Below are 27,438 nucleotides of genomic sequence, written 5' to 3'. Positions count from 1 at the left end.
ACCTTGAGGGGATAGCTAGACAACAGAATGCAAGACTGTACCTTGAGGGGAAAACTAGACAACAGAACGGAAGACTGTACCTTGAGGGGATAGCCAGACAACAGAACTCAAGACTGTACCTTGAGGGGAAAGCTAGATAACAGGATGCAAGACTGTACCTTGAGGGGATAGCCAGACAACAGAACTCAAGACTGTACCTTGAGGGGATAGCTAGACAACAGAACTCAAGACTGTACCTTGAGGGGATAGCTAGACAACAGAATGGAAGACTGTACCTTGAGGGGAAAGCTAGACAACAGAACGGAAGACTGTACCTTGAGGGGATAGCCAGACAACAGAACTCAAGACTGTACCTTGAGGGGAAAGCTAGACAACAGAACGGAAGACTGTACCTTGAGGGGATAGCTAGACAACAGAACACAAGACTGTACCTTGAGGGGAAAGCTAGACAACAGGATGCAAGACTGTACCTTGAGGGGAAAGCTAGACAACAGAACGGAAGACTGTACCTTGAGGGGAAAGCTAGACAACAGAACGCAAGACTGTACCTTGAGGGGAAAGCTAGACAACAGAATGCAAGACTGTACCTTGAGGGGAAAGCTAGACAACAGAATGCAAGACTGTACCTTGAGGGGAAAGCTAGACAACAGAATGCAAGACTGTACCTTGAGGGGAAAGCTAGACAACAGAACGGAAGACTGTACCTTGAGTAAGGATAGCTAGACAACAGAACGGAAGACTGTACCTTGAGGGGATAGCTAGACAACAGAACTCAAGACTGTACCTTGAGGGGATAGCTAGATAACAGGATGCAAGACTGTACCTTGAGGGGAAAGCTAGACAACAGAACGGAAGACTGTACCTTGAGGGGAAAGCTAGACAACAGAATGCAAGACTGTCCCTTGAGGGGAAAGCTAGACAACAGAACACAAGACTGTACCTTGAGGGGAAAGCTAGACAACAGAACGCAAGACTGTACCTTGAGGGGAAAGCTAGACAACAGAACACAAGACTGTACCTTGAGGGGAAAACTAGACAACAGAACGCAAGCCTGTACCTTGAGGGGAAAGCTAGACAACAGAACGCAAGACTGTACCTTGAGGGGATAGCTAGACAACAGAACTCAAGACTGTACCTTGAGGGGATAGCTAGACAACAGAACGCAAGACTGTACCTTGAGGGGAAAACTAGACAACAGAATGCAAGACTGTACCTTGAGGGGAAAGCTAGACAACAGAACACAAGACTGTACCTTGAGGGGAAAGCTAGACAACAGAATGCAAGACTGTACCTTGAGGGGAAAGCTAGACAACAGAACGCAAGACTGTACCTTGAGGGGATAGCTAGACAACAGAACTCAAGACTGTACCTTGAGGGGATAGCTAGACAACAGAACTCAAGACTGTACCTTGAGGGGATAGCTAGACAACAGAACGCAAGACTGTACCTTGAGGGGAAAACTAGACAACAGAATGCAAGACTGTACCTCGAGGGGAAAGCTAGACAACAGAACTCAAGACTGTACCTTGAGGGGAAAGCTAGACAACAGAATGCAAGACTGTACCTTGAGGGGAAAACTAGACAACAGAATGCAAGACTGTACCTTGAGGGGAAAGCTAGACAACAGAACGCAAGACTGTACCTTGAGGGGATAGCTAGACAACAGAACTCAAGACTGTACCTTGAGGGGAAAGCTAGATAACAGGATGCAAGACTGTACCTTGAGGGGAAAGCTAGACAACAGAACGGAAGACTGTACCTTGAGGGGATAGCTAGACAACAGAACTCAAGACTGTACCTTGAGGGGAAAGCTAGATAACAGGATGCAAGACTGTACCTTGAGGGGAAAGCTAGATAACAGGATGCAAGACTGTACCTTGAGGGGATAGCTAGACAACAGAACGGAAGACTGTACCTTGAGGGGATAGCTAGACAACAGAATGCAAGACTGTACCTTGAGGGGAAAACTAGACAACAGAACGGAAGACTGTACCTTGAGGGGATAGCTAGACAACAGAACTCAAGACTGTACCTTGAGGGGAAAGCTAGATAACAGGATGCAAGACTGTACCTTGAGGGGATAGCCAGACAACAGAACTCAAGACTGTACCTTGAGGGGATAGCTAGACAACAGAACTCAAGACTGTACCTTGAGGGGATAGCTAGACAACAGAATGGAAGACTGTACCTTGAGGGGAAAGCTAGACAACAGAACGGAAGACTGTACCTTGAGGATGCAAGACTTACCTTGGGGGATAGCCAGACAACAGAACTCAAGACTGTACCTTGTGGGGAAAGCTAGACAACAGAACGGAAGACTGTACCTTGAGGGGATAGCTAGACAACAGAACTCAAGACTGTACCTTGAGGGGAAAGCTAGATAACAGGATGCAAGACTGTACCTTGAGGGGAAAGCTAGACAACAGAACGCAAGACTGTACCTTGAGGGGAAAGCTAGACAACAGAACGCAAGACTGTACCTTGAGGGGAAAGCTAGACAACAGAATGCAAGACTGTACCTTGAGGGGAAAGCTAGACAACAGAATGCAAGACTGTACCTTGAGGGGAAAGCTAGACAACAGAATGCAAGACTGTACCTTGAGGGGAAAGCTAGACAACAGAACGCAAGACTGTACCTTGAGAGGATAGCTAGACAACAAAACGGAAGACTGTACCTTGAGGGGATAGCTAGACAACAGAACTCAAGACTGTACCTTGAGGGGAAAGCTAGATAACAGGATGCAAGACTGTACCTTGAGGGGAAAGCTAGACAACAGAACAGAACAGAACACAAGACTGTACCTTGAGGGGAAAGCTAGACAACAGAATGCAAGACTGTCCCTTGAGGGGAAAGCTAGACAACAGAACACAAGACTGTACCTTGAGGGGAAAGCTAGACAACAGAAGCAAGACTGTACCTTGAGGGAAAGCTAGACAACAGAACACAAGACTGTACCTTGAGGGGAAAGCTAGACAACAGAACACAAGACTGTACCTTGAGGGGAAAGCTAGACAACAGAACGCAAGACTGTACCTTGAGGGGATAGCTAGACAACAGAACTCAAGACTGTACCTTGAGGGGATAGCTAGACAACAGAACGCAAGACTGTACCTTGAGGGGAAAACTAGACAACAGAACTCAAGACTGTACCTTGAGGGGAAAGCTAGACAACAGCTAGAACTCAAGACTGTACCTTGAGGGAAAGCTAGACAACAGAACACAAGACTGTACCTTGAGGGGAAAGCTAGACAACAGAACAAGACTGTACCTTGAGGGGAAAGCTAGACAACAGAATGCAAGACTGTACCTTGAGGGGAAAGCTAGACAACAGAACGAACACAAGACTGTACCTTGAGGGGATAGCTAGACAACAGAACTCAAGACTGTACCTTGAGGGGAAAGCTAGACAACAGGATGCAAGACTGTACCTTGAGGGGAAAGCTAGACAACAGAACGGAAGACTGTACCTTGAGGGGAAAGCTAGACAACAGAATGCAAGACTGTCCCTTGAGGGGAAAGCTAGACAACAGAACACAAGACTGTACCTTGAGGGGAAAGCTAGACAACAGAACGCAAGACTGTACCTTGAGGGGAAAGCTAGACAACAGAACACAAGACTGTACCTTGAGGGGAAAGCTAGACAACAGAACGCAAGACTGTACCTTGAGGGGAAAGCTAGACAACTAGACAACAGAAACAAGACTGTAAGCTAGACAACAGAACGCAAGACTGTACCTTGAGGGGATAGCTAGACAACAGAACTCAAGACTGTACCTTGAGGGGATAGCTAGACAACAGAACGCAAGACTGTACCTTGAGGGGAAAACTAGACAACAGAATGCAAGACTGTACCTTGAGGGGAAAGCTAGACAACAGAACTCAAGACTGTACCTTGAGGGGAAAGCTAGACAACAGAATGCAAGACTGTACCTTGAGGGGAAAGCTAGACAACAGAACGCAAGACTGTACCTTGAGGGGATAGCTAGACAACAGAACTCAAGACTGTACCTTGAGGGGATAGATAGACAACAGAACTCAAGACTGTACCTTGAGGAGATAGCTAGACAACAGAACGCAAGACTGTACCTTGAGGGGAAAACTAGACAACAGAATGCAAGACTGTACCTTGAGGGGAAAGCTAGACAACAGAACTCAAGACTGTACCTTGAGGGGAAAGCTAGACAACAGAATGCAAGAGTGTACCTTGAGGGGAAAACTAGACAACAGAATGCAAGACTGTACCTTGAGGGGAAAGCTAGACAACAGAACGCAAGACTGTACCTTGAGGGGATAGCTAGACAACAGAACGGAAGACTGTACCTTGAGGGGATAGCTAGACAACAGAACACAAGACTGTACCTTGAGGGGAAAGCTAGACAACAGAACGCAAGACTGTACCTTGAAGGGAAAGCTAGACAACAGAACGGAAGACTGTACCTTGAGGGGAAAGCTAGACAACAGAATGCAAGACTGTACCTTGAGGGGAAAACTAGACAACAGAATGCAAGACTGTACCTTGAGGGGAAAGCTAGACAACAGAACACAAGACTGTACCTTGAGGGGAAAGCTAGACAACAGAACACAAGACTGTACCTTGAGGGGAAAGCTAGACAACAGAACACAAGACTGTACCTTGAGGGGATAGCTAGACAACAGAACTCAAGACTGTACCTTGAGGGGATAGCTAGACAACAGAACTCAAGACTGTACCTTGAGGGGAAAGCTAGACAACAGAACACAAGACTGTACCTTGAGGGGATAGCTAGACAACAGAACACAAGACTGTACCTTGAGGGGATAGCTAGACAACAGAACACAAGACTGTACCTTGAGGGGAAAGCTAGACAACAGAACGCAAGACTGTACCTTGAGGGGAAAGCTAGACAACAGAACACAAGACTGTACCTTGAGGGAAAACTAGACAACAGAATGCAAGACTGTACCTTGAGGGGAAAGCTAGACAACAGAACACAAGACTGTACCTTGAGGGGAAAGCTAGACAACAGAACACAAGACTGTACCTTGAGGGGAAAGCTAGACAACAGAACACAAGACTGTACCTTGAGGGGATAGCTAGACAACAGAACTCAAGACTGTACCTTGAGGGGATAGCTAGACAACAGAACTCAAGACTGTACCTTGAGGGGATAGCTAGACAACAGAACGCAAGACTGTACCTTGAGGGGATAGCTAGACAACAGAACACAAGACTGTACCTTGAGGGGATAGCTAGACAACAGAACACAAGACTGTACCTTGAGGGGAAAGCTAGACAACAGAACACAAGACTGTACCTTGAGGGGAAAGCTAGACAACAGAATGCAAGACTGTACCTTGAGGGGAAAGCTAGACAACAGAATGCAAGACTGTACCTTGAGGGGAAAGCTAGACAACAGGATGCAAGACTGTACCTTGAGGGGATAGCTAGATAACAGGATGCAAGACTGTACCTTGAGGGGATAGCTAGACAACAGAACACAAGACTGTACCTTGAGGGGAGAGCTAGACAACAGAACCCAAGACTGTACCTTGAGGGGAGAGCTAGACAACAGAACCCAAGACTGTACCTTGAGGGGAAAGCTAGATAACAGAATGCAAGACTGTACCTTGAGGGGAAAACTAGACAACAGGATGCAAGACTGTACCTTGAGGGGATAGCTAGATAACAGGATGCAAGACTGTACCTTGAGGGGATAGCTAGACAACAGAACACAAGACTGTACCTTGAGGGGAAAGCTAGACAACAGAACGCAAGACTGTACCTTGAGGGGAAAGCTAGACAACAGAACGCAAGACTGTACCTTGAGGGGAGAGCTAGACAACAGAACGGAAGACTGTACCTTGAGGGGAGAGCTAGACAACAGAACACAAGACTGTACCTTGAGGGGAGAGCTAGACAACAGAACACAAGACTGTACCTTGAGGGGAAAGCTAGACAACAGAACACAAGACTGTACCTTGAGGGGAAAGCTAGACAACAGAACACAAGACTGTACCTTGAGGGGAGAGCTAGACAACAGAACTCCAAGAACAGAAGACAACAGAACGGAAGATTGTACCTTGAGGGGGATAGCTAGACAACAGAACACAAGACTGTACCTTGAGGGGATAGCTAGACAACAGAACACAAGACTGTACCTTGAGGGGAAAGCTAGACAACAGAACACAAGACTGTACCTTGCTAGGGGCTACCTGTACCTTGGGGAGAGCTAGACAACAGAACACAAGACTGTACCTTGAGGGGATAGCTAGACAACAGAACACAAGACTGTACCTTGAGGGGAAAGCTAGACAACAGAACACAAGACTGTACCTTGAGGGGAGAGCTAGACAACAGAACACAAGACTGTACCTTGAGGGGAAAGCTAGACAACAGAACACAAGACTGTACCTTGGGGGGAGAGCTAGACAACAGAACACAAGACTGTACCTTGAGGGGAAAGCTAGACAACAGAACACAAGACTGTACCTTGAGGGGAAAGCTAGACAACAGAACACAAGACTGTACCTTGGGGGGAGAGCTAGACAACAGAACACAAGACTGTACCTTGGGGGGAGAGCTAGACAACAGAACACAAGACTGTACCTTGGGGGGAGAGCTAGACAACAGAACACAAGACTGTACCTTGAGGGGAGAGCTAGACAACAGAACGGAAGACTGTACCTTGAGGGGATAGCTAGACAACAGAACACAAGGCTGTACCTTGAGGGGATAGCTAGACAACAGAACACAAGACTGTACCTTGGGGGGAGAGGTCTGTGTTCCCGAAGGGGCCCTTCCGGCCGAAAATCTCAAACATTATGATGGCAAAGGAGTACACGTCCCCCTCTTGGGACCCCCGACAGGGGGCGCGCTTGTTCCGCAGGAGTTCCGGGGCTCGCCACAGCTGATCTACAGGAGAACAAAGATCAATGTCAGGAAAGGTGAATGCCATCTTTATCTCAGGATTAATGCAAATGTTGTGTAAACGAAATGTATGTTCAGAACGCCATTGGCTTACCTCTTTAAGTTAATATTAAATACCGACTTTTCGCATCTAAAGGGAGCAGAGCAAAGCCACATTGATACAGCTCCTGCACCCTGGGTTTTTAACGGAATGATGGCCCGCCGACTCACTTCATACAACCCGGTGTTACATGAAACTCGCGGACTGGTCAACGTAGTGTAGGCCACGGGTGTGACATGGATGTCACACACAGTAGGCATGCTCAGTAGGCATGTACAGTGTGGGTCCACTGACAGGTGACAGATATACAACTGGGCGTATAGAAGAGGTTGTTTATTATACACCCATGTAAACTTAGGATAGTCATACAGGGGTGCCATACGGATGACGTGGTCCAATTCCGTATTGCACCCTAGATTCCGTAATGCGGAAGTATCGAGCGGCGTGAAAATATGCATCGCTACGCTAATGATTTGTTTCATTAAGTGACAGATTAATGCAAGATAAGAGGATATATAATAAATATAGAACGTCATACTAGTGCATTCGGATGGTCTGATTGAACTCGAAGATGTCACGGGAGCAGAGAAACAACTCGTTCTTTGACTCGTTGTTTCTCGTCTCCATGACATCTTCGAGTTCAATACAAAACACCCAAATGCACTAGTATGACGTTCTATATATGTACTGTACATGCACTTTGGGCACATCTACAGCAGGAATACACGTATACACGCCACGCCACGCAACGCAACGCAACGCAACGCCACGCCACGCAACGCCAAGCCACGCCACGCTCTCACAGAATATAATGTAGTTTATTCTCCACGACATTATACTATGTACTGTAACACTTTCAAAGTGGATCGTATATGAAGGAAGAAAATCTAATTCCCCCGTTGGCACGTGGCAATATGCATTAATTGTACAGCCTCCTCAATAGATTGAACATACGTCAGTATACTATGAGTCAGTGTATGCTTGTCGCGGCGTATTATAATGGACTCGAGTCTCCAGACAGCGAATTATATAACCCTGGAACTGCACAATCTATGCATCAGCTGCTGATCTGAATACTATAGAACCTCTTCTCGTGCCTCACCTCTGCAATCTTTGAATTACCAGCCGTGCAAATCACTTGCGAGGGACGGTCGTCCTAATACATATCTCACGGGATGGCAAACTAAAATCTTGTTATTGGATCATTTGTCTGCAGCTGTTAATCGCCCATCACATGCATGTTTCATAGTATAATTTACTAGCGATGTCTTTCTTTGACACTTGTAGTAGGATGGGTGATGTGATCTCGCGGCGTCATTCTTTGACAGTAATGGTAAGATGTGTGATATCTTTCTTTCACAGTTATGGTAAGATGCGTAATATCTTTCTTGGACAGTTATGGTAAGATGTGTGATATCTTTCTTGGACAGTTATGGTAAGATGTGTGATATCTTTCTTGGACAGTTATGGAAAGATGTGTGATATCTTTCTTGGACAGTAATGGTAAGATGTGTGATATCTTCCTTTGACAGTTATGGTAAGATGTGTGATATCTTTCTTTGACAGTAATGGTAAGATGTGTGATATCTTTCTTTGACAGTTATGGTAAGATGTGTGATATCTTTCTTCTACAGTTGTAGAATGTGAGATTTCCACTTACGTTATCTTTTTGTGACAATTGTGCTTAGATCTGTAATATCATCTTCTGGTGTCTTTATTTGACATTTGTAATACGATGTGTGATATCCATAGGCGCTGTCTTCCTTTGACAAGGGTTTAGGTAAGATGTGTGACATCCGCTGGCAGTTGGATACATACCGCCGTCGGTAAGACACATCTTGTTTTGTAATAAGATATGTTGGCACTGTATTCCACAGTCATATATGTTGGGTATGTGATATGCGTCGGCGGTGTCTGTATTCCACAGTCATATGTTGGGTATGTGACATGCGTCGGCGGTGTCTATATTCCACAGTCATATATGTTGGGTATGTGATATGCGTCGGCGATGTCTGTATTCCACAGTCATATATGTTGGGTATGTGATATGCGTCGGCGGTGTCTGTATTCCACAGTCATATATGTTGGGTATGTGATATGCGTCGGCGGTGTCTATATTCCACAGTCATATATGTTGTGTATGTGATATGCGTCGGTGGTGTCTACATTCCACTGTCATGTATGTTGGGTATGTGATATGCGTCGGCGGTGTCTATATTCCACTGTCATGTATGTTGGGTATGTGATATGCGTCGGTGGTGTCTATATTCCACTGTCATGTATGTTGGGTATGTGATATGCGTCGGCGGTGTCTATATTCCACTGTCATATGTTGGGTATGTGATATGCGTCGGTGGTGTCTATATTCCACTGTCATGTATGTTGGGTATGTGATATGCGTCGGTGGTGTCTATATTCCACTGTCATGTATGTTGGGTATGTGATATGCGTCGGCGGTGTCTATATTCCACTGTCATATATGTTGGGTATGTGATATGCGTCGGTGGTGTCTATATTCCACTGTCATGTATGTTGGGTATGTGATATGCGTCGGCGGTGTCTATATTCCACTGTCATATATGTTGGGTATGTGATATGCGTCGGTGGTGTCTATATTCCACTGTCATATATGTTGTGTATGTGATATGCGTCGGCGATGTCTATATTCCACAGTCATATGTGTTGTGTATGTGATATGCGTCGGTGGTGTCTATATTCCACTGTCATATATGTTGTGTATGTGATATGCGTCGGCGGTGTCTATATTCCACAGTCATATATGTCTAGTATGTGATATGCGTCGGCGATGTCTGTATTCCACAGTCATATATGTTGTGTATGTGATATGCGTCGGCGGTGTCTATATTCCACAGTCATATATGTTGGGTATGTGATATGCGTCGGCGGTGTCTATATTCCATTCCACTGTCATATATGTTGTGTATGTGATATGCGTCGGCGGTGTCTATATTCCACTGTCATATATATATGTCTAGTATGTGATATGCGTCGGCGATGTCTGTATTCCACAGTCATATATGTTGGGTATGTGATATGCGTCGGCGGTGTCTATATTCCACTGTCATATATGTTGGGTATGTGATATGCGTCGGTGGTGTCTATATTCCACTGTCATATATGTTGGGTATGTGATATGCGTCGGCGGTGTCTATATTCCACCGTCATATATGTTGGGTATGTGATATGCGTCGGTGGTGTCTATATTCCACTGTCATATATGTTATGTATGTGATATGCGTCGGCGGTGTCTATATTCCACTGTCATATATGTTGGGTATGTGATATGCGTCGGTGGTGTCTATATTCCACCGTCATATATGTGTGATGCGTCAGCATATGCGTCGGCGATGTCTATATTCCACAGTCATATATGTTGTGTATGTGATATGCGTCGGTGGTGTCTATATTCCACTGTCATATATGTTGTGTATGTGATATGCGTCGGCGGTGTCTATATTCCACAGTCATATATGTCTAGTATGTGATATGCGTCGGCGATGTCTGTATTCCACAGTCATATATGTTGTGTATGTGATATGCGTCGGCGGTGTCTATATTCCACAGTCATATATGTTGGGTATGTGATATGCGTCGGCGGTGTCTATATTCCACTGTCATATATGTTGTGTATGTGATATGCGTCGGCGGTGTCTATATTCCACTGTCATATATGTCTAGTATGTGATATGCGTCGGCGATGTCTGTATTCCACAGTCATATATGTTGGGTATGTGATATGCGTCGGCGGTGTCTGTATTCCACAGTCATTTTAGCTATGCGATGTATTCTGGTGCAGTCCCTGTTTTGGAGTCATGGGGTGCACCGATCGGGGAATCTCAACATTTACTGTGATCACAGTTCAGAATTAGAATACCATGCAAACATTAACTGCAGATCATTTCAACAAATATTGTATAGCCCTTTTACTAGTGGTTGCTATTGAATTTCGCATTTGCAGAGAAATCAATAAACATTTATACCGTGTGTGTTTACCTCACATTCCTTGTTACCGGAGCCTGGAGTGCACGTGTCACTGGCCTTGAAATAGTGAAAATATAATGGCCGTGGAATTAACTGTCAATAACTCGACTGATAATCACCCGTGTGACGTACTCCTCACACTGCCGGTTAACCGCCATGCTGGGTTTAATAGCAATCTGGGCTGTGCATCTTTCTCCGCGTGTTTCCACACTGCACGATAATACCAAGAGGAACATCTTCAATAATAAATTTGCAAGACATCTGTTGTTCTTTCGTTTCGCCGCATCATAAACATGGTACAGAGAACAACTTTGTCAACGTCTTGTGTAACAATGCACCAAGTGACCGCCAGATCTGTTACAATCGGTTACATCACACCTTACACATCAAGAAACCCCTTAAAATAATACACACCATTCTTAATATGTACTTACTTCGGTAGATGGCGTAGTCCCCAATGTCGTCCTCAGCCCCCGACACAAACTCATGCAGACCAAAGTCTGTGATCTTCAGGACCCATCGGCTGTCCACTACACAGTTGGACGACTTGAGCTTGCCATGGCTCTTCATCTCACTGTCGTGCAGATAGATCATACCCTGCAATATATAAAACACTGTTGTACAGGTAAATCATACCCTGCAACATATAAAACACTGTCGTGCAGGTAGATCATACCCTGCAATACATAAAACACTGTTGTACAGATAGATCATACCCTGCAATATATAAAACTCTGTCGTGCAGGTAGATCATAACCTGCAACATATAAAACACTGCCGTGCAGGTAAATCATACCCTGCAACATATAAAACACTGCCGTGCAGGTAGATCATACCCTGCAAGATATAAAACACTGCCGTGCAGGTAGATCATACCCTGTAATATATAAAACACTGCCGTGCAGGTAGATTATACCCTGCAACATATAAAACACTGCCGTGCAGGTAGATCATACCCTGCAAGATATAAAACACTGCCGTGCAGGTAGATCATACCCTGCAATACATAAAATTCTGTCGTGCAGGTAGATCATACCCTGCAATATATAAAACACTGCCGTGCAGGTAGATCATACCCTGCAACATATAAAACACTGCCGTGCAGGTAGATCATACCCTGCAACATATAAAACACTGCCGTGCAGGTAGATCATAACCTGCAAGATATAAAACACTACCGTGCAGGTAGATCATACCCTGCAATACATAAAATTCTGTCGTGCAGGTAGATCATACCCTGCAACATATAAAACACTTCCGTGCAGGTAGATCATACCCTGCAAGATATAAAACACTGCCGTGCAGGTAGATCATACCCTGCAAGATATAAAACACTGCCGTGCAGGTAGATCATACCCTGCAATATATAAAATTCTGTCGTGCAGGTAGATCATACCCTGCAACATATAAAACACTGCCGTGCAGGTAGATCATACCCTGCAAGATATAAAACACTGCCGTGCAGGTAGATCATACCCTGCAAGATATAAAACACTGCCGTGCAGGTAGATCATACCCTGCAATACATAAAATTCTGTCGTGCAGGTAGATCATACCCTGCAACATATAAAACACTGCCGTGCAGGTAGATCATACCCTGCAAGATATAAAACACTGCCGTGCAGGTAGATCATAACCTGCAAGATATAAAACACTGCCGTGCAGGTAGATCATATCCTGCAATACATAAAATTCTGTCGTGCAGGTAGATCATACCCTGCAACATATAAAACACTGCCGTGCAGGTAGATCATACCCTGCAAGATATAAAACACTGCCGTGCAGGTAGATCATACCCTGCAATATATAAAACACTGCCGTGCAGGTAGATCATACCCTGCAATACATATAAAAAATTCTGTCGTGCAGGTAGATCATACCCTGCAACATATAAAACACTGCCGTGCAGATCATAGATCATACCCTGCAATACATAAAATTCTGTCGTGCAGGTAGATCATAACCCTGCAACATATAAAACACTGCCGTGCAGGTAGATCATACCCTGCAATATATAAAACACTGCCGTGCAGGTAGATCATACCCTGCAACATATAAAACACTGCCGTGCAGGTAGATCATACCCTGCAAGATATAAAACACTGCCGTGCAGGTAGATCATACCCTGCAATATATAAAACACTGCCGTGCAGGTAGATCATACCCTGCAACATATAAAACACTGCCGTGCAGGTAGATCATACCCTGCAAGATATAAAACACTGCCGTGCAGGTAGATCATACCCTGCAATATATAAAATTCTGTCGTGCAGGTAGATCATACCCTGCAATATATAAAACACTGCCGTGCAGGTAGATCATACCCTGCAACATATAAAACACTGCCGTGCAGGTAGATCATACCCTGCAACCATATAAAACACTGCCGTGCAGGTAGATCATACCCCTGCAAGATATAAAACACTACCGTGCAGGTAGATCATACCCTGCAATACATAAAATTCTGTCGTGCAGGTAGATCATACCCTGCAACATATAAAACACTTCCGTGCAGGTAGATCATACCCTGCAAGATATAAAACACTGCCGTGCAGGTAGATCATACCCTGCAAGATATAAAACACTGCCGTGCAGGTAGATCATACCCTGCAATACATAAAATTCTGTCGTGCAGGTAGATCATACCCTGCAATATATAAAACACTGCCGTGCAGGTAGATCATACCCTGCAACATATAAAACACTGCCGTGCAGGTAGATCATACCCTGCAACCTATAAAACACTGCCGTGCAGGTAGATCATACCCTGCAAGATATAAAACACTACCGTGCAGGTAGATCATACCCTGCAATATATAAAACACTGCCGTGCAGGTAGATCATACCCTGCAACATATAAAACACTGCCGTGCAGGTAGATCATACCCTGCAAGATATAAAACACTGCCGTGCAGGTAGATCATACCCTGCAAGATATAAAACACTGCCGTGCAGGTAGATCATACCCTGCAATATATATAAAATTCTGCCGTGCAGGTAGATCATACCCTGCAACATATAAAACACTGCCGTGCAGGTAGATCATACCCTGCAAGATATAAAACACTGCCGTGCAGGTAGATCATACCCTGCAATATATAAAACACTGCCGTGCAGGTAGATCATACCCTGCAACATATAAACACTGCCGTGCAGGTAGATCATACCCTGCAATATATAAAACACTGCCGTGCAGGTAGATCATACCCTGCAATATATAAAACACTGCCGTGCAGGTAGATCATACCCTGCAAGATATAAAACACTGCCGTGCAGGTAGATCATACCCTGCAACATATAAAACACTGCCGTGCAGGTAGATCATACCCTGCAATACATAAAACACTACCGTGCAGGTAGATCATACCCTGCAATATATAAAACACTGCCGTGCAGGTAGATCATACCCTGCAATATATAAAACACTGCCGTGCAGGTAGATCATACCCTGCAATATATAAAACACTTCCGTGCAGGTAGATCATACCCTGCAAGATATAAAACACTGCCGTGCAGGTAGATCATACCCTGCAATATATAAAACACTGCCGTGCAGGTAGATCATACCCTGCAATATATAAAACACTGCCGTGCAGGTAGATCATACCCTGCAAGATATAAAACACTGCCGTGCAGGTAGATCATACCCTGCAACATATAAAACACTGCCGTGCAGGTAGATCATACCCTGCAATACATAAAACACTACCGTGCAGGTAGATCATACCCTGCAATATATAAAACACTACCGTGCAGGTAGATCATACCCTGCAATATATAAAACACTGCCGTGCAGGTAGATCATACCCTGCAAGATATAAAACACTGCCGTGCAGGTAGATCATACCCTGCAAGATATAAAACACTGCCGTGCAGGTAGATCATACCCTGCAATACATAAAATTCTGTCGTGCAGGTAGATCATACCCTGCAACATATAAAACACTGCCGTGCAGGTAGATCATACCCTGCAAGATATAAAACACTGCCGTGCAGGTAGATCATACCCTGCAAGATATAAAACACTGCCGTGCAGGTAGATCATAACCTGCAACATATAAAACACTGCCGTGCAGGTAGATCGTAACCCTGCAACATATAAAACACTGCCGTGCAGGTAGATCATACCCTGCAATACATAAAATTCTGTCGTGCAGGTAGATCATACCCTGCAATACATAAAATTCTGTCGTGCAGGTAGATCATACCCTGCAACATATAAAACACTACCGTGCAGGTAGATCATACCCTGCAATACATAAAACACTGTCGTGCAGGTACCCTGCAAGATCATACCCTGCAAGATCATATAAAAACACTGCCGTGCAGGTAGATCATACCCTGCAACATATAAAACACTGCCGTGCAGGTAGATCATACCCTGCAAGATATAAAACACTGCCGTGCAGGTAGATCATACCCTGCAATACATAAAACACTGCCGTGCAGGTAGATCATACTGCCCTGCAACATATAAAACACTGCCGTGCAGGTAGATCATACCCTGCAAGATATAAAACACTGCCGTGCAGGTAGATCATAACCTGCAAGATATAAAACACTGCCGTGCAGGTAGATCATACCCTGCAATATATAAAAACTTGTCGCAGGTAGATCATACCCCTGCAACATATAAAACACCGCCGTGCAGGTAGATCATACCCTGCAACATATAAAACACTGCCGTGCAGGTAGATCATACCCTGCAACATATAAAACACTGCCGTGCAGGTAGATCATACCCTGCAAGATATAAAACACTGCCGTGCAGGTAGATCATACCCTGCAATACATAAAATTCTGTCGTGCAGGTAGATCATACCCTGCAACATATAAAACACTGCCGTGCAGGTAGATCATACCCTGCAATATATAAAATTCTGTCGTGCAGGTAGATCATAACCTGCAACATATAAAACACTGCCGTGCAGGTAGATCTTACCCTGCAATATATAAAACACTGCCGTGCAGGTAGATCATACCCTGCAACATATAAAACACTGCCGTGCAGGTAGATCATACCCTGCAAGATATAAAACACTGCCGTGCAGGTAGATCATACCCTGCAATATATAAAACACTACCGTGCAGGTAGATCATACCCTGCAATATATAAAACACTACCGTGCAGGTAGATCATACCCTGCAACATATAAAACACTGCCGTGCAGGTAGATCATACCCTGCAAGATATAAAACACTGCCGTGCAGGTAGATCATACCCTGCAAGATATAAAACACTGCCGTGCAGGTAGATCATACCCTGCAATACATAAAATTCTGTCGCAGGCAGGTAGATCATACCCCGTGCAGGCAACATATAAACACCTGCCGTGCAGGTAGATCATACCCTGCAATACATAAAACACTGCCGTGCAGGTAGATCATACCCTGCAACATATAAACACTGCCGTGCAAACAACTAAAACACTGCCGTGCAGGTAGATCATACCCTGCAATATATAAAACACTGCCGTGCAGGTAGATCATACCCTGCAATATATAAAACACTGCCGTGCAGGTAGATCATACCCTGCAAGATATAAAACACTGCCGTGCAGGTAGATCATACCCTGCAACATATAAAACACTGCCGTGCAGGTAGATCATACCCTGCAATACATAAAACACTACCGTGCAGGTAGATCATACCCTGCAATATATAAAACACTCACCGTGCAGGTAGATCATACCCTGCAATATAAAAACACTGCCGTGCAGGTAGATCATACCCTGCAAGATATAAAACCGTGCAGGTAGATCATACCCTGCAAGATATAAAACACTGCCGTGCAGGTAGATCATACCCTGCAAGATATAAAACACTGCCGTGCAGGTAGATCATACCCTGCAAACATATAAAACACTGCCGTGCAGGTAGATCATACCCTGCAACATATAAAACACTGCCGTGCAGGTAGATCATACCCTGCAAGATATAAAACACTGCCGTGCAGGTAGATCATACCCTGCAAGATATAAAACACTGCCGTGCAGGTAGATCATACCCTGCAATATATAAAACACTGCCGTGCAGGTAGATCGTAACCCTGCAACATATAAAACACTGCCGTGCAGGTAGATCATACCCTGCAATACATAAAACACTACCGTGCAGGTAGATCATACCCTGCAACATATAAAACACTGCCGTGCAGGTAGATCATACCCTGCAACATATAAAACACTGCCGTGCAGGTAGATCATACCCTGCAACATATAAAACACTGCCGTGCAGGTAGATCATACCCTGCAACATATAAAACACTGCCGTGCAGGTAGATCATACCCTGCAACATATAAAACACTGCCGTGCAGGTAGATCATACCCTGCAACATATAAAACACTGCCGTGCAGGTAGATCATACCAAGCTATATGACAATGTTTGTATGCACATGAGCTGTATTTCCGTCGATATACCAAACACACTGCAGTGTACAATGCAAGTCTATATACTGTATACATTACACACTGTGTGTCTAATTCACAGATGATTAGTTGGCCCATATACTGGTCTGTGGAACACACTTATTATATCATGATGTAATTCCTCAGTATCAGGGCGGTCGCTTACACGTGCTACACAAATATGGTTTACATTGTACATCTAAGTGTCTACATTATCTTGACATTGCCACTGTCGCGTTGACTGGCATCGTGGAGCACAAGAAGATCATTTGACAAGGCCAACATTGATAACTGACATCCGAGTTTTACCAACTCTCCCCTGGATGCATCAGCGCCTCAGCCTTGTGATAGCCGATCGACCCTTGCCATCAACGAATGGGGATGTCATCAGTATTCTGACCCTTCAGATGTCAGAGGAAGGAACAGACGTGCCAGTGTATGTATAGAGACTTCAGCCGTGCACAGATGTCAGGCCACTTTCCGAACGATGAATCCCCTCAACGACCTGGTCATATGACTTCTGTGTTAATATGTGGTGTGTGGAGTTTGACGGTGTGGAATCTGCTGTGTTGAGGTGTGGCGTGTGGAGTTTGACGGTGTGGAATCTGTAGTGTGGAGGTGTTCTGTGTGGAGTTTTCAAGGTGTGGAATCTGCTGTGTTAATATGTGGTGTGTGGAGTTTGACGGTGTGGTATCTGCTGTGTTGAGTGTGGAGTGAAGGTGTGGATCGGTGTGGAATCTGCTGTGTTGAGGTGTGGGTGTGGAGTTTGAAGGTGATGGAATCTGCTGTGTTGAGGTGTGGTGTGTGGAGTTGTGAGTTTGAAGGTGTGGTATCTGCTGTGTTGAGGTGTGGTGTGTGGAGTTTGAAGGTGTTTGTGGTGGAGTTTGAAGGTGTGGAATCCTGCTGTGTTGAGGTGTGGTGTGGAGTTTTGAAGGTGTGGAATCTGCTGTGTTGAGGTGTGTGTGTGGAGTTTGAAGGTGTGGAATCTGTAGTGTTGAGGTGTGGTGTGTGGAGTTTGAAGGTGTGGAATCTGCAGTGTGTTGAGGTGTGGTGTGTGAGGTGTGGAATCTGCCTGTGTTGAGGTGTGGCGAGTGGGTGGAATCTGCAGTGTTGGGGTGTGGTGTGGAGTTTTGAAGGTGTGGAATGCTGCAGAGTTTTGAGGGAGTTTTGGGGTAAGGTGTGGAATCTGCTGTGTTGAGGGTGTCTGTGTGTTGGAGTTTTGAAGGTGTGGAATCTGCAGGTGTGTTGAGGTGTTTTGTGTGGAGTTTGACGGTGTGGAATCTGCAGTGTTGAGTTCTGGTGTGTGGAGTTTTGAAGGCGTGGTGTGAGGAGATTATCACCCAGACGATAATGGAGGGGATAATGGAGGGGATAATGGAGGGGATAATAGAGGGGATACCCAGGTAACACAGACGGGGGATACTCACCCTGACGACATCAAATACGAGGGAGGCGATAAACATAGAGTCCAGCTGCATATCGTCATTCTCCAGGATGTCCTGAAGTAGTAACAGTGAACTTTATTACGATATTTGGTTGGGTGCGATCGACGGCAGATCGTTAGGTTTTGAAGAAAATCCATGAGCTGTATAACAGAGATTATGAGGGTTGAAGGGGACGCTTGTCTAAACTAACATGGAACAAATCGCTATTTTCAGGTCGAATCCGAAATTCACACTGAAGGTCAACGGACTCTGGTACCGCTACGGGGGGCAACTCTTTACTGCCCTCAAAAAGGTCCACGCGCTATTCTTCATGAAGTTAGCAACTGTTTGGTTTAATGTGCATGTACGCATATCTTCCAGTTATCAAGCATTCAGTTTCCTCTAATCTTCATATCGGCTCTTGACAAGCTAGCTCCTTTGCTTTTCCCATAATGAGTGTTTCCTATCTGTCATGAAGAATAATCAGATTCGTGAGAGAGACTCCTGAGAAGAGATTGCAAGACACCAGGTGTTCTCTCACCTACCGGGTGGTCAGCGCACTAGCAGTAAAGGTTGAACTTGGTAGTAGCCCTATTGGCGTTACAAAAACTACTGAAACACATTTCTGTTAAATATAACTGTATAACGTGGAGTTTTGCGAAATAAAAAACAAACAATGTACGCAGCAGCAACTGCTTGCTCTCAGGATGAGTTTCAGCTGATATGAGCAGGGTTTTTCAGCATTCACCCGATGGCGATGTTCGTACCGGTTCAATATTGAAGGAAATGTGAATCAATGTATCTGATAACATGAAAACCTTGGACTACAACAGGCTGGGAGAACACAAACTGAGGGTGAGAGACACTTCTGGCATGTGGGACTCACTTGTAAACTCCCCCTGGCGCAATACGCCGTGATGACGAGGATGTGGGGGGAGTCGATGCAGGCCCCGATGAAGGGGTTCAGGTTGTCGTGTCGCAGCTCCCGAATCTATAAACGAGATCAAAACATCACATGAAAACGTCTTCAGTGTTCTTGTCCTGGTCAGTCAACTGACAACTAGTATGGTTTGAGGTGGGTCTTCCAGTGGCCAGTTTCTTTCCAGCCATCATAACGTCATAATCATGAGTGTCAGGATTTCGCAGATGAATCTGCATACAGATCTGTTGCTAGCACACTCTAGAGGGCAGTGATAAGTTGGCATATGTAGGCTGCCAAATGATGTCTGTGTGTTAAATATGTATCTTGGCTTGAGGGGCACAATGGCGACACATGACCTATTGTGCGATAGTGTGTCTCGACGTCAGTGGCCGCGGCCACTACAGCAACACTGAGGGAGGAGGGTGCTCCATACACGGTCATGGTCACCACATCAACCTGTCACTGGGACTGGCAGAGATAGTTTAAAGTGAATGTTCAAACACATCACTTCGCTCTTTCCTCTAGCACTCTTGTCCCACACGTCATTTTACTCACAATCTTTAATTCCTTCCGTATATTCCTTGTTAACTCCACGTGTTTTTTGTTGATCTTCCTGATGGCGACGATGGTGCCTCGATATGTGCCCACGTGTGTAAACAGCTGCCGGGTGTCGAAGTCGGCCTGGGACGTCAGCGATATCTGACTGCCGCTCTTACATAAGGGGTTGCACTGAAACAGAGACGTACAGGTCTACACAGAGAGAAGGGAGAAGTATGTGTCATTGCAGAGGGAGAGGCATATGTCATTGCAGAAGAAGAAGTATGTGTCATTGTGGACGAAGAAGTATGTGTCATTGTGGAGGAAGAGGTATGTGTTATTGCTGAGGGAGAAGTATGTGTCATTACATAGGGAGAAGTATGTGTAATTGCTGAGAGAGAAGTATGTGTAATTGCTGAGGGAGAAGTATCTGTCATTACATAGGGAGAAGTATGTGTCATTGTGGAGGAAGAAGTATGTGTCATTACATAGGGAGAAGTATGTGTCATTGACGAGGGAGAAGTATGTGTCATTGACGAGGGAGAAGTACGTCTCATTGCTGAGAGAGACGTATGTATCCGCTTTACTAAGAGAGAAGTATGTGTCATTGCTGAGGGAGAAGTATGTGTCATTGCTGAGGGAGAAGTATGTGTCATTGCTGAAAGAGAAGTATGTGTCATTACATAGGGAGAAGTATGTGTCATTGGATAGGGAGAAGTATGTGTCATTGCTGAAGGAGAAGTATGTGTCATTACATAGGGAGAAGTATGTGTCATTACATAGGGAGAAGTATGTGTCATTACATAGGGAGAAGTATGTGTCGTAACATAGGGAGAAGTATGTGTCGTTACATAGGGAGAAGTATGTGTCGTTACATAGGGAGAAGTATGTGTCATTGCTCAGAGAGAAGTATGTGTCATTGCTGAATGAGAAGTATGTGTCATTACATAGGGAGAAGTATGTGTCATAACATAGGGAGAAGTATGTGTCATTACATATGGAGAAGTATGTGTCGTTACATAGGGAGAAGTATGTGTCATTGCTGAGGGAGAAGTATGTGTCATTACATAGGGAGAAGTATGTGTCGTTACATAGGGAGAAGTATGTGTCATTACATATGGAGAAGTATGTGTCGTTACATAGGGAGAAGTATGTGTAGTTTCATAGGGAGAAGTATGTGTCGTTACATAGGGAGAAGTATGTGTCATTGCTCAGGGAGAAGTATGTGTCATTACATAAGGAGAAGTATGTGTCGATACATATGGAGAAGTATGTGTCGTTACATAGGGAGAAGTATGTGTAATTACATATGGAGAAGTATGTGTCGTTACATAGGGAGAAGTATGTGTCGTTACATAGGGAGAAGTATGTGTCGTTACATAGGAGAAGTATGTGTCGTTACATAGGGAGAAGTATGTGTCGTTACATAGAGAAGTATGTGTCGTTACATAGGGAGAAGTATGTGTCGTTACATAGGGAGAAGTATGTGTCGTTACATAGGGAGAAGTATGTGTCGTTACATAGGGAGAAGTATGTGTCATTGCTCAGGGAGAAGTATGTGTCATTGCTCAGGGAGAAGTATGTGTCATTGCTGAAAGAGAAGTATGTGTCATTACATAGGGAGAAGTATGTGTTCATTACATAGGGAGAAGTATGTGTCGTTACATAGGGAGAAGTATGTGTCATTGGATAGGGAGAAGTATGTGTCATTGCTTAAAGAGAAGTATGTGTCATTACATAGGGAGAAGTATGTGTCATTGCTGAAGGAGAAGTATGTGTCATTACATATGGAGAAGTATGTGTCATTACATATGGATAAGTATGTGTCATTACATAGGGAGAAGTATGTGTCATTACATAAGGAGAAGTATGTGTCGTTACATAGGGAGAAGTATGTGTCGTTACATAGGGAGAAGTATGTGTCATTACATATGGAGAAGTATGTGTCATTACATAGGGAGAAGTATGTGTCGTTACATATGGAGAAGTATGTGTCGTTACATAGGGAGAAGTATGTGTCGTTAGATAGGAGAAGTATGTGTCGTTACATGGGAGAATGTGTCTCAGGGAGAAGTATGTGTCGTTACATAGGGAGAAGTATGTGTCGTTACATAGGGAGAAGTATGTGTCGTTACATAGGGAGAAGTATGTGTCATTGTGGAGGGAGTAGTATGTGTCAGTGCTTAGAGAGAAGTATGTGTCAGTGCTTAGAGAGAGGTATGTGTCATCGCTGAGGGAGAAGTATGTGTCTCAGTAGAAAATGTAAGAGTTTTATCCACTGGTTAAAACGAAGTTAAAATGCCCAGGACAAGAACAACAAAACCCTCACGTGATATGTTTTCACAATGAAAAATGACGATATCTGCCCGGCACCTACCTTGCCACACTCCGGCGCAGTGATGACTTAGCATAACATCACTGCCACAGGCTAATTTGCATATCACGTGATCGGACTTTTCTCTTGTTTGTAAACAAACGCGCATATTCATAATTAGAAGAGACTAGCCTTACGAAAGCTTTTCGGCGCGCTCTTTACAATGTTTTACATTGTTACATATATATTCTTCCACAACTGCGACAGTAACATTTATGAAGTACATATTTAGACATCAAACTGGTTGCATCGTTTGCTCTCTGTCGGCTTCGATTACAGCCCGTGGAGCCGTACAACCTATGTAAACAAAGGATCGCTACGCAAATCGAAATAGTGTTACATGTTTTAGGATATTTTCTCAGTGAAACTAAACCATTCTATCAAAGCTGTTTAATTAGATGTTTAGGCTCGTCAAAAATAAAAGAGTTAAGAAATATGTACATTATATTGAATGGACGGTGCAAGATGTGACCAATCGTCACATCTTTCTGGCCTGTGGCAGAGGTACTATGCTGGCTGACCGCATGGAACTCTGGGTAGGAGATTGCTACTTTGCCCCGCAGTACTGTACAGACCACCTACCCTGCCCCGCAGTACTGTACAGACCACAAGCCCTGCCCAGCAGAACAGTACTATACAGACCACCTACCCTGCCCCGCAGTACTGTACAGACCACAAGCCCTGCCCAACAGTACTATACAGACCACCTACCTTGCCCCGCAGTACTGTACAGACCACAAGCCCTGCCCTGCAGTACTATACAGACCACCTACCCTGTCCCGCAGTACTGTACAGACCACCTACCCTGCCCTGTCCTGCAGACCACCTACCTTGCCCTGCACTGTACAGACCATCTACCCTGCAGTACCCTCAGTACTGTACAGACCACAGACCACCTACCTTGCCCTTGCCCCGCAGTATTGTACAGAGACCACCAACCCTGCCCCGCAGTACTGTACAGACCACCTACCTTGCCCCGCAGTACTGTACAGCAGCCCATCTACCCTGCCCGCAGTACTGTACAGACCATCTACCCTGCCCCTCAGTACTGTACTGTACAGACCACCTACCTTGCTATACCCGCACTGTGTGTACTGTACAGACCACCAACCCTGCCCCGCAGTACTGTACAGACCACCTACCTTGCCCCGCAGTACTGTACAGACCACCTACCCTGCCCCGCAGTACTGTACAGACCACCTACCCTGCCCCGCAGTACTGTACAGACCACCTACCCTGCCCCGCAGTACTGTACAGACCACCTACCTTGCCCCGCAGTACTGTACAGACCACCTACCCTGCCCCGCAGTACTGTACAGACCACCAACCTTGCCCCGCAGTACTGTACAGACCACCTACCTTGCCCCGTAGTACTGTACAGAGACCACCTACTTTTGCCCGCAGTACTGTACAGACCACCCTTACCCCCCTGTACAGACCACCCACCCTGCCCCGCAGTACTGTACAGACCACTTACCCTGCCCCGCAGTACTGTACAGACCGCCAACTGTGCCCCGCAGTACTGTACAGACCACCTACTTTACCCCGCAGTACTGTACAGACCACCTACCCTGCCCCGCAGTACTGTACAGACCACCTACCCTGCCCCGCAGTACTGTACAGACCACCTACACCTACTTTGCCCCGCAGTACTGTACAGACCACCTACCTTGCCCCGCAGTACTGTACAGACCACCTACCTTGCCCCGCAGTACTGTACAGACCACCTACCTTGCCCCGCAGTACTGTACAGACCACCTACCTTGCCCCGCAGTACTGTACAGACCACCTACTTTTCCCCGCAGTACTGTACAGACCACCTACCCTGTCCGCAGTACTGTAGAGACCACCTACCTTGCCCCACTGTACTGTACAGACCACCTACCTTGCCCCGCTGGCCTCCATGAGACGGGTACATGTTGTCGCTAAACTGTAGATCCTTGAAGTCAATCTTCCACAGCAGACTGGCAAGTTCTTGTTCATAGGACCAGTTACTGTAGACACAGGGATAGTTGTCAAATGCATTGTCATCTCAATAATATACAAATATCAAATGATACTGAATTTAGAAACAAAGAGGGTGTTGAAGTTTTCTATGATGCCACGAAGCATCAAGAGACCAACTTTAATAAGCTGTCTAAAGTTACACTTTAATTAAAGTATCACTTCATTACACTATTAACCTGTAAAAAGCCTAATTGCTACGCAATACCGTTGCTTCAATGAGAGAGGGGCATATCTTTAAATTTGCTTAACAGAAAGCAAGTAGGTAGTTTGTAGATATAATTACAGACGCGTGTTTATATTCTGGTATGGCAACATAGACACACGATTGACTGGCTAATTGCCTCGGGTAGTGTTTCGTTATGACAACATAGACACATGATAGACATGCTTGTTGCCTCAGGCAATGTTTTGTTATGACAATATGGACACATGATAGACATACTTGTTGCCTCAGGTAATGTTTTGTTATGACAACATAGACACATGATAGACATGCTTGTTGCCTCAGGTAATGTTTTGTTATGACAATATGGACACATGATAGACATGCTTGTTGCCGCAGGTAATATTTTGTTATGACAATATGGACACATGATAGATATACTTGTTGTCTCAGGTAATGTTTTGTTATGACAACATAGACACATGGTAGGCATGCTTGTTGCCTCAGGTAATGTTTTGTTTGACAATATAGACACATGATAGATATACTTGTTGTCTCAGGTAATGTTTTGTTATGACAACATAGACACATAATAGGCATGCTTGTTGCCTCAGGTAATGTTTTGTTATGACAATATGGACACATGATAGACATGCTTGTTGCCGCAGGTAATATTTTGTTATTAAAAGATGGACACATGATAGACATGCTTGTTGCCTCAGGTAATGTTTTGTTATGACAATATGGACACATGATAGACATGCTTGTTGCCTCAGGTAATGTTTTGTTATGACAATATGGACACATGATAGATATACTTGTCGTCTCAGGTAATGTTTTGTTATGACAACATAGACACATGATAGGCATGCTTGTTGCCGCAGGTAATGTTTGGTTATGACAACATAGACACATGATAGGCATGCTTGTTGCCTCAGGTAATGTTTGGTTATGACAACATAGACACATGATAGGCATGCTTGTTGCCTCAGGTAATGTTTGGTTATGACAACATAGACACATGGTAGACATGCTTGTTGCCCCAGGTAATGTTTTGTTATGAGATAAGGACACATGTTTGTCTTTCTAAGTGTTTGGGGTTTGGCATAGACAACATGTGACTGAGGTAAACCTGCGTGTACTCCTTCATGTCCAATAAGTGAACAAGGTGAACTATTTACTCCGGAGAATTTTAGACAAGTGCTGCCAATGAATCCCATTAACCTCATCAATGGCCCCGCTTACATCCCTAATGGTCTCACTACTGATGGACTCCGTCTTCAGAAGAAAGTGAAGGCCCCATGGGATCACCTCTACATCATTTTCATTTTCTTCAGCATGCTACACGGGGAATAACATCCTCCTGATAGGGTTTCTGATAAGAGTTTAAGCTGCACTACATGACTGCTTGACGGTGAAGAGCGTGTGTTCAGTGTTCATGCAGGAGGTGGGTTACGGTACAATCAATTTCCACACATGCCGTCAAGTCTGCCGAAACTAAGAGACCTTTATAATCGAAACAGCCTTAGATCCACATGAGTTGGAGATAATTAGGACTGTATTATTGCGAAGAACTTGCAATACTATGCCACAAAAGATCTTTAGGCCTGTAATGATGCGATTAAACGAGAAAGGCGATATTTAAAACACTATAACCATTTCACATTAAAAGATTAGAAAAAATGTACATGAAGGGGAACGACATCAGGGCTCTATTCAGTTGAGAAGCATTAGGTGTTTTGGAGCCAGAGATATACGATGAATATAGCCTCGCATACAAGTTATTCTATAGCCCATGGTCGTGATAAGAATGGACAATAGCGCAGATCACGGTTCTTCGGTGTCCATATTCAATTCGTTATAACCTGCTCTGCCAGATCCGACTCGATAGATGTCTTGAATTGTGGCTCTCAAATATCCGACTGATCCGTTTTTTGTGGAGAAATTGTAAATGAGGCTGTCCTTTATGATGAAATTGTAAATGCATGTGTGAGGGCTATTCTTTATGGGCCATGGTGCTATATATTTATTGTATGTTAGGCGATAACCACCGCATGTGTGAGGCTACACCCTACCCCTATACGAGGCTGCAGCATACCGTATATGGGGCTGTAACCTACTGGTATACGAGGCTGCAGCATACCGTATATGGGGCTGTAACCTACTGGTATACGAGGCTGCAGCATACCGTATATGGGGCTGTAACCTACTGGTATACGAGGCTGCAGCATACCGTATATGGGGCTGTAACCTACTGGTATACGAGGCTGCAGCATACCGTATATGGGGCTGTAACCTAATGGTATACGAGGCTGTAAGGTACCGTATATGGGGCTGTAACCTACTGGTATACGAGGCTGTAACTTACCGGTATATGAGGTAGCCTACCAAGGACCCCACCAGCAGGATGCCCCCGGCCACTCCGCTCAGAATCTCCCGTGTGTAAGCTAGGATAGAAAGAAAAACTCAAAAAAGTCCAAATATTTGTGTTAAACACTAGCATGCAGAAAGGCTATGTAATACATGACTATAAATAGGCACCTGCAATGACAAACCCAGCTGATTACTGATTTTGACCCATCTGATGAAACAAACAAGGCGAGAGTTCAACTGGAATATACCACGCCGCTAACATGTGGCGATCATCCTTG

At 44.7% G+C, this 27,438-nt stretch overlaps 1 protein-coding gene across 2 annotated transcripts in view; it reads right to left on the bottom strand.

Moving 5' to 3' along the window:
• LOC124281396 (speract receptor-like) overlaps positions 1-27,230 on the bottom strand; it is a 57,873-nt gene extending 30,643 nt beyond the window's left edge. For both annotated transcript variants that reach the window (XM_046717428.1, XM_046717430.1), the window contains exons 1-7: positions 27,156-27,230; positions 24,503-24,611; positions 20,262-20,435; positions 19,671-19,775; positions 18,788-18,859; positions 11,385-11,547; positions 6,744-6,893 (exon numbers count right to left, since the gene is read on the bottom strand). In XM_046717428.1, coding sequence (XP_046573384.1) covers positions 6,744-6,893; positions 11,385-11,547; positions 18,788-18,859; positions 19,671-19,775; positions 20,262-20,435; positions 24,503-24,535 — 697 coding nt within the window. In that variant the 5' untranslated portion in view covers positions 24,536-24,611; positions 27,156-27,230. The remainder of the gene's footprint in view (positions 1-6,743; positions 6,894-11,384; positions 11,548-18,787; positions 18,860-19,670; positions 19,776-20,261; positions 20,436-24,502; positions 24,612-27,155) is intronic.
• Positions 27,231-27,438: the final 208 nt, after the last annotated feature.

Source organism: Haliotis rubra, unplaced genomic scaffold, assembly GCF_003918875.1.
Source record: "Haliotis rubra isolate DU_JTF1 unplaced genomic scaffold, ASM391887v1 Scf284, whole genome shotgun sequence".
In the NCBI taxonomy this organism is placed as follows: Eukaryota; Metazoa; Mollusca; class Gastropoda; order Lepetellida; family Haliotidae; genus Haliotis; species Haliotis rubra.
This window is presented reverse-complemented; position numbering and strand designations above follow the sequence as displayed.